The 12,873-nt window shown below is 49.4% G+C and overlaps 1 protein-coding gene across 6 annotated transcripts in view; it reads left to right on the top strand.

Annotated features, from left to right (window-relative positions):
• PATJ (PATJ crumbs cell polarity complex component) overlaps positions 1-12,873 on the top strand; it is a 3,332,662-nt gene that overhangs the window by 1,672,282 nt on the left and 1,647,507 nt on the right. For all 6 annotated transcript variants that reach the window (XM_069642041.1, XM_069642043.1, XM_069642045.1 and 3 more), the window contains one exon: positions 12,460-12,570. In XM_069642041.1, coding sequence (XP_069498142.1) covers positions 12,460-12,570 — 111 coding nt within the window. The remainder of the gene's footprint in view (positions 1-12,459; positions 12,571-12,873) is intronic.

The raw sequence follows: 12,873 nt of genomic DNA, 5'->3' as shown, positions 1-12,873 counted from the left end.
TTTTGCCCTGTGGCGCAGTGGGTGTTGGACACAGATGGTCTTGCTCTGTATTCCGTGATGGAATAGTATTTCGAGGGGATTGGGACCTCCGACGTATTCCATATCTATGACAGGTAATCACCACAGCTGTGCTGCTTCGGAAACTTTTTTCTGCGTCGATGCGCCGCCGTCGAGGACCTCCTCCGACGTCATCCGATGTGATAAGTAGGACGCACGACGCCCGTAGCCTCAGTTCCGGTTTTTCCGCGAACGTGTTGCTTCGTTAATCTCGGTTACGCCTCGACTCTTTGGAGTTCTGTTCTTCTCGGTTCTTCGAACCTGTTCATTTTTGTGAGTAAATCCTTTGTGTGAAGATGTCTTCTACTTCGTCTTCGACCCCGCGTCCGGGCTTCAAGAAGTGCAGGGAGTGTGGGTCCAAGATGTCTCGCACGACGCCTGCTTTTGGTGCCTCGGGGAGGCCCACGACACGGATGACTATCGACTGCCAGTCGCTCACGTCCAAAGCCTTACGGGAACGTAAGAAGAAGTTGTCAGTAGGTCGGGTGTCCAAGCCCTGGAAGTCAAAGTCTGCGGGGCTTTCGACGGATGATTCGAGAGGTGACTCTCCGCGTCGTCGTCGGAAGTCTCGTGGGTCTCCTTCTAGGAGTCGGTCTCGCCACTCCTTGGCCTCTTCGAGGCATTCTCGGAAGCGTACAGCGGTCGTCTTCCAGGTCCTCTTCTGAGGACTCTGCCTGGCACGTCGCTTACCCCACCAGCCGTGCGACGCCAGAGGAATGGGCTTCCTTCGGGAAGAAAATGCTGGCGATTCTCAAGTCGCAGGGTACTAAGCCGAGTGGGGTCGGCCGTGAGAGGTCGAGAGACACCGCTCGTAAGAGTGGTCGGCACGAGTCACGGGAGAGGTCCCGTTTAGACAAGGGGACTCGTTCTCGACGTACCCGTTCCAGGTCCCGGTCTTTGACGCGTTTGAGACCGTGTGCACCTGTGATGTCTTCGAGGAAGACATCGACACCTGAGGCGTCGAGGGCGTCGACAGGCTTTCTCGAGGCTCCGAGGAAGTGTCGAAGCCGTCGACGCTCAGGTCGTCGAAGGACACGCTCGTAGCTCCGGCTTCGAGGACTTTGTCGACGCCGTCGATGCTGGCGGCGCTGCATCTGACGTCGACCCCAATTTACTCTATGTCGACGCCGATCCTCTCAGCGCCGATGCCTGTTCTCTCGGCGCCGGCGCCGATTCACTCGACGCCTTTCGAGGCCACGGTGTCGGAGGTACCCCGTGGCACGGCGGAACCCCCTAGGAAGGCTCTGGTTAACAGCAAGCACTCTCGGGTGCCTTCTTTTCACCACCTGGAATATATTTCGGTGGTGGATGAGGATTCTGATGGCCTGGTTCTTAGTCAGGTTCCAGATGAGATGGTCTCGGGCCATAGCCAATTTGACGATTTGAGGCAGTCAATGCATGATGCCAGTGGACTGGACACCTCTCTGGAGGTGGAGTTTTGTAGGCCTGAACCTGGCTCTCATGCCGATTCCTCGTACCGGCACCTTATGGCTAGGGTCTCCGAGTACTTGGGATGGTCTGCTCCCCCAGGGGAGTTTGTGCAGGATGATCTCACGGACATCCTTGATGTTGGTCCCCCTACTGACCCGGTACTGCCGTTTCATATGGCTCTACAGAGAAGGGCGGCGGCGACTTGGACTGCTCCGGAGAGTCTCCCGGCGGTGGGCAGGTCCTTGTCGCGAAAATACCACCCAGCCAGTAGCGACCCCTGCTACTTGACCAGGCACCCCACTTCGGAGAGTTTGGTGGTGCAGGCGGCCACGGCCCCGGCAAAGCAGGCGTCGTACCCTACCATCCCTCCTGATAGGGACGACAAACGTTTTGATGGCTGGGCGAAGAAAGTGTTTTCTTCAGGTGGTATGGCGCTTCAGGTGGCCAACTCCATTTGTGCCTTGTCTCGTTTCACACACACTCTGTGGAACTGTGTTGCGTTAGCGGCTGAACATATTCCCGAAGCGGACGAACGGGATGGTTTCCTTGCTATGGTCCAGGATGGTAAGGATGCCATGTGTGAGTCCGTTCAGTCGGGTTTGGACATGGCTGAATGCGTCAGCAGGTCCATGGCGGCGAGCACCGTGATACGCAGGTTTGCGTGGTTGCGGAAGTCGGGGTTTGCTCCTGATGTGCAGTCCCGGCTCCTCAACATGCCCTTTGACGGTGAACACCTTTTTGGCAGCAAGGCTGACGAGAGCCTTGAGAGGTTGCAGACCTCCAAAGCTGCAGCGAAGTCGTTGGGCGCTGCAGTTCGCCAACCTCCGCCTTTTCGTCCTAGGGGACAGCAATGGAGGGGTGGTTCCTTTCGCTATTACTTGTCCTTCAGTAAAGCGAGAGGAGCTGGCAGTCAAAGAGGCCAACGCAGGAGTACCAGAGGTGGACGACCGGGTACCCGTGGTGCCAAGGCCGCTCGGGCAGTTGCCTCTTTGCCCTCAGGTAACGCCGCAGCCGCTACCACTCAGTCATGAAGCCATGTCGCATGGTTCGCCGGTTGGGGGAAGGCTGGCGCAGCATCTTGTAGAGTGGCGTGCCATTACTTCAGATGTGTGGGTTCTGGAGATCATAACCCACGGCTACTGTCTTCCCTTTCGGCAGAGGCCTCACGACAATCCACCGGGGAACCTCTCTTTGCAGAGTCCGGATCCGCTCCTTGCGCAGGAAATTCAAGCCCTGCTGGAGAAAGGCACCATAGAACTGGTGCCTGTAGCGGAGAGGAACAAGGGATGGTATTCCCCTTATTTTTTGATTTCAAAGAAGACTGGGGATTCAGACCCATCATGGACTTGCGCAGTTTGAACAAACTCCTCAGGAAGGACAAGTTCAAGATGGTTACTCTCTCTCTCTCAAGTCCTCCAGGCCCTTCAGCTTCAGGACTGGTTGGTGTCTCTCGACCTCAAGGATGCTTACTTCCATGTGCCGATCCATCCCAAGCACAAGAAGTACCTGAGGTTCGCGGTTGGCGACTCGCACTTTCAGTTTCGGGTCCTTCCGTTCGGATTGACCTCCGCCCGAGGGTTTTCACCAAGCTCATGGTGGTGATGGCAGCGCATCTCGGCAGGGGGGGGATTCACGTCTACCCCTACCTGGACGATTGGTTGATCAGGGGGAGCTCTCCCGAGCAAGTCCTGGATCATCTGTCCGTCACCTGCCACTCCCTTCACAGGCTGGGCTTCTCTTTCAATTTAAAGAAGTCCTATTTGACGCCAACACAGCGGCTCCAGCACATCGGAGCAGTGCTCAACACTTCCCTGGGCAGTGTTTTCCTCCCCAGGTGAGGGCTCTTCACATTCAGCAGATGGTGCACAAGTTTCAGCATGCCCAGACGCTCCCAGCGTTCGAGTTCTTGAGGTTGCTCGGCCTCATGGCATCCTGCATTCTTCTGGTGCCAGAGGCTCGCCTGCGGATGAGCTCTTTGCAGTGGGCACTGTTAGGGAGAATTCTCTGTTTAGGCTGAATTTCCCTACCTAGTGAGTCCCCCAGCAGCTTTGCTGGATTTCTGGGGTTTCTTTTTTTCTCCTGCCAAGAGTGAGACTCTTTTACCCTCACTCTTGGGCATGTTGAAGTGTGTTTTCTTGGTTAAACCTTGTGTTGAATGGGCTATGCGGTCTTTTACTCCATAGGGCCTTATGTATTTTTGTAATGTGGGTTACACAGCACCCTCTGTGCCGTGACCCAGGGGTGTCCTAGGGACTCCCCAACATAGACTCCATACCCTGGGACTGACTACTGTCTCCCAGGGCATGTAAAGTCACCAAAGACTTTGCTAGTCTTGAATCCTGAACAGAACCAGTACAAACCATCATATTGTGGACGTACTGGCTGGGGCAATTCGATTGCCCCAGGGTCTGTTAGTCGAGGGGGCACGTCTCCGTCCCCCCTGATCGAGTTTTGGCTGGTGGCAGTGGAAACTACTTTTTATATTCGACCGCGAATATTTCCCTATGGGATTTCCCATTGTTTTAGGCTAACACATTTAATTATTTATTTACGGTAGCCTTAAACATACCGCCGGTTTATATATTTATTATTATAACTCCGGTTGGGACTTTTTGCCAAAACTTGGTTCTAAAATGGCGTTGGCGTTCGCCTCTGTAACTCTGACCCAAAGTGGAGCCCTTTGTTCCACTTTTGGCGGGCTTCTCCACAGAAGCCCTCCAAAGTGGTGCCACTCTGTCTGGCGTACTTAGGAGGGGTGGAGGGGGATTTAGGCACCCTGGACTGAGTTACCTTGGTAACTCAAGTCGCACTCCGTCCTGATTGGCCCAAGTGGTGAGCCGGCCGGCTCACCACTTAGCATGTTTGAGTGACAGCTAGGCTGGGTGAATGGGGGTTTGCTGCATAAAAGCAGGGCTTTGGGGACTGGAACTTCAGAAGTCGCCACAGGACCAAGAATCCGACGAGGGAAGAGCTGAGCCGACCTGCTTCGACGACACCACCCGGTGGAGCCCTGCTGAACCGTCTCACCACTTTTTCCAACGACCGAGGAGAACTCTTAACGGAGTGGCTCCTTCCCTTGACTGGTGGGGACAACCAGTTTTCACCTTCTTTCCGCTTCTCGAGGTATCTCGTGGCCGCCTTGCCCGTGCCAAGCACCCCGGCAACCGGAATACCACACTTTTACCCCTAACCACGAAAGTCGGTACAACCCTTTAACCGGAGGACTCCGCGGCTGGTTTCTTCCCGGGCAGTGCAACGACCTTCTTCTTCTGCTCTTCAGCGAGAACTTCTTCTCCCCTGACCGACGTCGAGCCTTGCTGCCACTGCCTGGAACAACTGCCACCGCTGGAGGATCCTTTCCGCTTAAGGTACCGTGTTCCGCCTGGCTTCCCTTGCCACCGACTGTACGGGGTAGATTTAGCCCCCGGCTTTCGAACCTGGGAGTGCCTGGGACACCCTGGCTAAACTTTCTAAGCCACTCTAAACTCTTTCTAACTCTTTGCAAGACTTTGAATCCCTAATAACAGTGTGATCTTGGGCACATTTTCGCTCCGGCTACTCTAAGAGTGGGCCCTGCCTAGTGACTTTTGCTCACCTGTGACTTGGTACTTCTTTGAGCCTATTGCAAGTGTTCTGGACCTTAGAGTGGTGTGTTTAACCTATTTCTGTTTCTTTTTATCCCTTTCTTGAATCTACTAGAGTGTCATCTAACGTTAAGCACTCACCTCTGTTCGAATTATGTGGTGTTAACCTAGAGTTGTCTAGATAGGAGTAAGGGTTGAAACTGCTTTCATTATAACTGTGTTTGAAGTGTTTTTACTATATTTTGCTAGAGTGATTTCAACTTATGTGTGTTTAATAAATAAATAACTATATACTTTTGAAACCAAGCTCTGGTCAGTGTTTGCTTGTGCTATTGTATTTGAGTACCTATTGTGTATACTTTGCATACTGCCTAACTCTTCTTGAGGGAAGTCTGACTGCTCAGCCACAGCTACCAGGTAAATCTGGGTGGTGCGGACTGCTACCAAGTGGGTTTACTGCTATACCTGTAGTCTTAAATCTTTTGCAGTGTTCCCTAAGGGAACTGCACAGGTTTCTGCCTAACAGGCACTCAAGATGCAATGGTCGCAGTCCTCCGGCAGGATGTCGGACCCGGTTCAGGCGCCGCCCTCGGTCGCCCAGGACCTTCTGTGGTGGGCCGTCAAAGGCAACTTGATGAAGGGGGCTCCATTTTGGCTTCCCTGGCCGGAGGTGACGATCGTGACGGATGCATCCCTCACGGGATGGGGGAGCTCATGCCAACGAGCTGACAGTCAGCGGTCGTTGGTCTCCGCCGGAGTCCAGACTCCATATCAATCTGTTGGAGCTGAGGGCCGTCAGGCTAGCCGTGAAGGCTTTTCTGCTGTCTGTGCGAGGAAAGAATGTCCTGATCCTGACGGACAACACAGTGGCCATGCACTACCTCAACAGAAAGGGGGAGGCAGGGTCACTTCCTCTGTGCAGGGAGGCGATGCAGCTCGAGTTCTGGGCCATCCAGCAGGAAGTTTCGATCTCGGCAGTTCATCTGGCCGGAGATGAAAACGTGACAGCGGACGCTCTGAGCAGGCAGAGCACGATCTCTCACGAGTGGGAGTTGGCTCAGGAGATTCTCCTGGAGATCTTCGCCGTTTGGGGGACCCCTCAAGTGGATCTCTTCTCCTCCAGTGTCAACCGGAAGTGCGAGAGGTTCTGCTCGCGGGAATTTCCTCCAAAAGGAGCCTTAGGAGACGCGTTTGTGGTGGAGTGGTCATTCCCGCTGCTGTACGCGTTTCCTCCAGTCCCTGTCATCCCGCTAGTGCTGCGGAGGTTACGGAAGTTCGGTTCCTGGATGATCCTCATTGCTCCGGCGTGGGCTCGGAGGACGTGGTACCCGGACCTTCTCGACTTGTTATCTGCCCTCCACGTCGTCTTCCCTACCGAGACGATCTGCTCTCACGGGAGGGAGTTCAGGTTCTCCATCCAGAGGTCAGATCCCTCAAACTTCACGCTTGGCTTCTGAAAGGTTGAGGTATAAGGATTGGGACCTCCCTGAAGACGTGATGAAGGTGTTGCTCTCGGCCCGACGGCCAGCAATAAATTCTCTGTACCGTTGCCGTTCTGCGGCTGGTGCAGAGTTCAGAATGTGGATCCTTTTGCATGTGACATCCCCATGGTTCTGTCCTTTTTACTTTCTTTGGCCCACAGCGGCTTGCAAGTGGGTACCATTAAAGGTTACCTGGCGGCGCTGTCCATCTTTAAGCGCTCATCTGAAGAGTGTTCCTACTTTAAAATCCCTTTGATTTCACAGTTTCTGAAAGGGCTCACTAATCTGTTCCCTCCGTCACCTTTCCTGGTGCCCGGTTGGGATTTAAATATTGTTGTTAAGTTTCTTATGGGTGCTCCGTTTGAGCCTTTACATTCTTGCCCTTTGAGGCTGTTAACTGTTTTTTTAGTTGCGGTTACTTCCGCTCGCAGACTGAGTGAGTTACAGGCACTTTCAGTTAAGCCACCCTTCACTGTATTTCACAAGGACAGGGTTGTCCTTAGAGTGCGTCCTTCTTTTCTTCCGAAGGTGTTTTCGGAATTTCATTTGAGCCAGAAGGTTGTTCTTCCGGCATTCTATCCTCCTCCACATCCTGGTAAGGAAGAGGAGAGGCTCCATAGGCTTGATCCTAGGAGAGCTTTAGGCTTTTATGTTTCACGCATGTCCCGGGTCAGAGTGGACGATCAACTCTTTATTGGTTACGCTGGTAAGCGTTTGGGACAAGCTGTGACGAAACAGACTTTGTCTCGCTGGATTATTTTGGCCATCTCGGAGTGTTACCGCTTGGCGGGGCAAGGACCCACCGGCTGGCTTGCGGTCCCATTCTACCAGGGGTATGGCTGCATCTACTGCCCTGCAGAAGGGTGTTCCTATTCGCAACATCTGTGATGCAGCCACCTGGGCTTCAGTACATATATTTGTACGTCACTATTCCCTCGATTCCATCCGAGGACAGGATCTGGCCTTTGGCAAGGTGGTCCTTTGCTCTGCTATTTGATTGGCAATTCTAAATTTTGAGTCTAAATTCTTTCCCTCCTCCTTGCTCTGGTACTGCTTTGGGAGTCTGTCATAGATATGGAATACGTCGGAGGACCCAATCCCCTCGAAGAACAAGTTACATTCTTACCTGGTAACGTTCTTTCGATGGGATGGTCCGACGACTTATTCCATATCGCTCCCTCCCTACCTTCCCCGCTGCAGAATTTCTTTTGCGATTGCAGCTTACGTTCCGCAAGGCTTTGTGTCTGACTGACAGTAGACTAATGTCACACGTTCTGGGGGAAAAAAACTACCAACTGAGGCTACGGGCGTCGTGCGTCCTACTTATCACATCGGATGACGTCGGACGTCGGAGGAGGTCCTCGACGGCGGCGCATCGACGCAGGACGCAGACGCCGAAAAAAGATTACCTGTCATGGATATGGAATACGTCGTCGGACCATCCCATCGAAAGAACGTTACCAGGTAAGAAAGTAAATTGTTCTTCTCACTGTCATGTGCATGTTCATGGCTTACCTTTGGTAGTGTTGGTGTTACCGTAACGCCCATGCAGTCCCTATGTCTTGGTATTCCCCATTGACTCCTTCGATTTGAACATAGGCCTATATGGAAGACATTTTTTTTGTCTGTGCTTCCTGATCCACTGTCTGAGACACCACAGGGGAATTCTGAACCCGTAAATGGCATACCTGAAGTACTTGTGTATAGGTGCGTTATAAAAGCCATATCATATGCTATCATAAATGAGTGTGACACCCCACTGAAGAGCATCACCTTTTTTTAGCTCTGGAGATAGCTACGTACATCTGAAAAAATGTTTGGCACCATTGTGAGTGAGCAAAGCTCTAAGGCCTTCCACCCTTGCAGTAAAATGACTTTTATGAACTGCATGAGTTTAAAGACAATGGGAAGAATGCTTAAGAAAACCCTTCAAAAGGAATATTAGTTTAAAAAGCGGTCATAAACCTTTGGGAAAACCCCACAAAAGGGTGTACAGCGGAAGTCAAGTCCTGTATATACAGAATTTAGTCTACAGCTAATGGACATGTTTGTGCCACGGGAGACATGTCGTGCAACATGGCATGCATACTTCTAAAGGGAAGAATAATTTTAGATTTGGCATATGGAGTTGAGGCATGCACTCTTTTTTAAATAATTACTGTCCATGTAACTACTGGGCATTCCTGAAGCTGAACTGTGGCATTCTCCAGAATTCAGTCATCTGAGGAGGCCAATGCCCACAGCTATTTCTGGGTATGTTGAAGAGGCTACGTACCTGATGTATTCTAGAATGTACGACATAAGGTCCCAAAAGTGACCAACAGGAGTTGCATTAAGTATGCACTAAGCAATTTAGTGGGCAAATCGGGCAGTACAGTAGTTGATGGACACAAAAACATTTTGCAGTGGAAGAGTTAACTGACCAGAACCAGCAAGCAAAGCTGTCAGTATAGAAGAAATGAAGAGTAAGCACCAAACTCTTTTAGAAGAGAAGAACTAAAGATCAGTTTGCTCAGAAAAAATAGGGAGCAGCCTTACATAGTGCGCCTCATGAATTCTTTTGTGAGATGAAAAATGACCAATCCCTGAAATGATAAAGATTCTGCAATCCAATTATAATAGAAGAAAAGGTCACCAGCAGCCCAAGTCACATGAGAACACCAGACGTCAGACTTGACTTTGCCCCAGTTCATTGTGATAATCCAAGGATGTTATCATTCCTTTCCCGGGTCTAACTCCCCCACCCCTGCCCCCAATGTGGCCAGGGACAGCTACCTGATGTTGACCCTTGCGGCGGCATTATGGGGGAGGGCCACCTGGAGGCAGATGACCCTCAGGGAGACCTGATGGCATCAGTGGAAGAAATCACATGCCCTCTTTTCTCATTAAAATATGCTTCCTCAGGCCTTAATGGCATATTGTTACCCTCACTCCTCACCTCTATACAATGTTAGTGTGTCTAATCTTCAACCTCCCACAAGAGCTACCACTGCAACGAGGAAGAGGCAAGGAGCAGTGAAGATCACTCCCCAGGCCACTCGGTATCCATTTCCTACGAGTAATTTAAAACTCAACTTACTCTCCAAAACTACTGAAAATACCTCCTCAAATGCTGCATACAAGTCATTAAGCTGCACATTTAAAACTGCTGAGAACACCTTCCCAGACTTTGCTTCTAAGTTATAGCAAACAAACTTCCTTTCTTCTAAGGATAGAAGCACTACCACAAGGAAGCTGAACCGAGTTGCGAAGATCAGTAAAGGCCCAGAGCATAGGCAGCACTCTGGTTGTTGAGTGTTTAGGGGTCCTGCTGGCGGGACAGCAAAGCCAGCTGACAGGGCGGAGCTGGCTGAAGAGGTAGAGTCCTCTCAGTGCTGACTGAGGGACTGCTTGCTGAATAGGAGGTACGTGGAGCCAAGCGGCTCACAGGAGAAACCGAAAAAGGCAGACTGCAGAGACTGGTATGCAGTGGCATGCAGCTGTACCGAAGTGAAGCCTCTGCGTTTTTGGAGCCTGCGGCAGTGCAGAATAGGTAAACGAGAGCTGCAGGAAGGACAGGACCCACGAAGCAGAGACAGCAAGCTTGAAGGAAGGAAGCAGGACGCCACAGAGCTGCTGCAGGTTCACCCTGGGATATGCCAATCCCGCTACAGCAAATCGGTGAGTTCACCTGAGGAAAGAGGGGACACCAGGGCATTTTGGCAACGTGACCGAAAGAGAATAGAAGTAAATTAAGTAAAGGAGAAAGAATGAAAAGTGCCATATTACTTAAAGAAACAGAGCAGAACCAAGATGAGAACTACGTTGGCAGGTGTGCGCAATACGCATAAGAGAAATACCACCCTCTAGAATTGCGAACTTTATCCTCCTGGAACTTTGGAGTTGGAGTTCAGCATTTTCCTTTTTGAACATTTGTACACCTTCGAAGGCCAAAAATATTTTCCTTTTCACCCTATAGTTGATTTTTAGAATGTGAGGGTCAGAATATTACTTTGGACACTGGGCAGTTTACTTTGGACAACTTTACAAAGGACTGACCCATTCGTTTTGTTTTAGGTAGGGGAAATGCTTCTAGAGCAAGGACAAAGGCATTTTCCACACCCATTTTCGTTTCATAAAGGTTTATTGCCAAATCCATGAATCACCTGTGCCCGAGTTTCATTTCTGACCCTTCACATCACACTACAATCCGTTCCCTCAGATGAGCTCTACAAATGGCTCTGCACCCACACATACAGTTACTATTACCAAACCAACAGGATGACAAGACACCAGCTTTCTAGTAAATGAACCACTGCCAGTCCCTGCATCCAAACTGGCATGGATATTGACGCTTGCCTTTGGTGGCAAACCTACAGCAAGCCTATGTCTACTGCTTGAATATCATTAGGCCCGATGTTGACAATGTTAATTTCTAATGGAATCTGGCCTTCCATAGATCCTTCATCTTAGAAATGTACTCTCCAGCCTCCCCCTGTCTTTGGACATTTTATAGGCCACTGTGTGGCGTACTGCATCTCTCATTCGGCTCTGGACGTGGGAAGAGCTACAGTAACGAGGGGTCTTCATGAAAGACAAATCCAACAGAAAGAATATTAACAAAGGTGTAGGCCATTTGTTCTTTGCTTAGAAATGTCATGGTTACCAATGGTCTTGAGAGATACAGGATGGGAGGGGCACTTTTCAACAGTGGGCTCAATCCAGGTGCTGATTTGGTATCCAGTACGATCAGACCTAAAGGCACAAACTGGTAGTTCACATTACCCATCTATCTTCACCAGACGAAGAGAGAATTCACAGTGGTAGAAAAAAGAAGTTACTGGGGTGCTGTGTGACTGCTGCTCCATATAGATTACTTGAGGTAGGAAGTTCAGGGGTTTGCTAGATTAATATAAAGATTCCGTGTGAAATAAACGTGCAAATTCGAACACCCTGAGCAGTTCATAACGAAATACTTGTTAAATGAAAACCTGACATTGGATCCTCTGTGAACCTAAGGTCACTCAGGTGTGCAAAGGGTGAAGCATTTATGGACCATGAATTTTGAGTAGAGAAGACCATATCGTTTATATTCCTTTTATCGGCAGGCAACTATTGTTTCAAATGGGGAGACTTGATTTCCAGATGCAATTGATACAGACAGAACGTGAGACGAAGGTTCGGGTCTCGAATATCTTTAATAAATTGTCTAACATTCTGATTTCACAAATCGTCACAGTTCAGTAACCCTTTTTGGGTGGACCAACACAAATCTTTCCAGATAAGAGAATTGGCTACATTATTTAGTAAATAGAGTGCACATTTTGAATCTTATTGTTAGCCAGTTGCTAAAGATTACACTCTCGTGCTTGGAATGACTTTCTCAGGGTTTTGAATGCCAAGTCAAATGTTTCCCCGCAGATCATGTGGGAGTTCGTTTTCATTCCTGTTTGATATTGCAGGATATTTTGTCTTGGAGCAACCTAATCCTGTTTTGAGTAGGTCATGGGGAAGCTTCTTTACAATTATGTTAAAGGGTGCAATTTATGTGACGGGTGTGAACATTGTCAGGGCATAACATGTTTACATATTGAGGATAATCAAGCTTGCCTTCACCAAGCCTCATTTCTAGGTTTCAACTTAATGGCTGTCTTGTGCACTCTTTGCTGCCGTTTGTGCATGTCATTTAGTGTGACTGACAGTTCATACATATGTATTCTGAAGAGGAGCAAAAAATATACCAGTCTGAACCAATTTTGCCTCCATTTAATACTCACAACCTTTGGCCATATTTACACCATTCTTTATTTTAGGGGTTTGCAAAATATTTAGGTTATGTCTGAAACATGTAAGGGAAACGTTCTTCACCTTATTGTAGAAAAATGTGTATGACAAAGTATTAAATAAAAGTGGTTGCTTTTTTTTAGGTATCTGGAATAGATCTACAGAATGCCTCCCATGAAGAAGCTGTGGATGCGATTAAAAACGGAGGCAATCCTGTTGTTTTTGTTGTTCAGAGTTTAACAAATATTCCACGGGTGAGTGATAGTTTACAAGTGATTTTGCGCCCAAACTACTAATCTGCATCCTGAAAATGTCCAGTTACATTATGACCGTTTCTTTCCTACAGCCTCAACTGCCAGATATTATCTCTACTAAAACTTCAATGCATTCAACATACTTCACCTTTTGAGTTGTGTATGACTACTCTATAGTATACCTTTTGAACAGAGCCTTTAAGGAAAGGAGATGGCCAGCTTTTGTAATAGCATTTTCGTGACTGCTGTTTGCTAGCTTGTGATCCTGTACACATTCATACGTCTGAAATATATCAGACTGTT

Source organism: Ambystoma mexicanum, chromosome 1q (genome assembly GCF_040938575.1).
Source record: "Ambystoma mexicanum isolate Mex_15411 chromosome 1q, UKY_AmexF1_1, whole genome shotgun sequence".
Classification (NCBI taxonomy): Eukaryota; Metazoa; Chordata; class Amphibia; order Caudata; family Ambystomatidae; genus Ambystoma; species Ambystoma mexicanum.
This window is presented reverse-complemented; position numbering and strand designations above follow the sequence as displayed.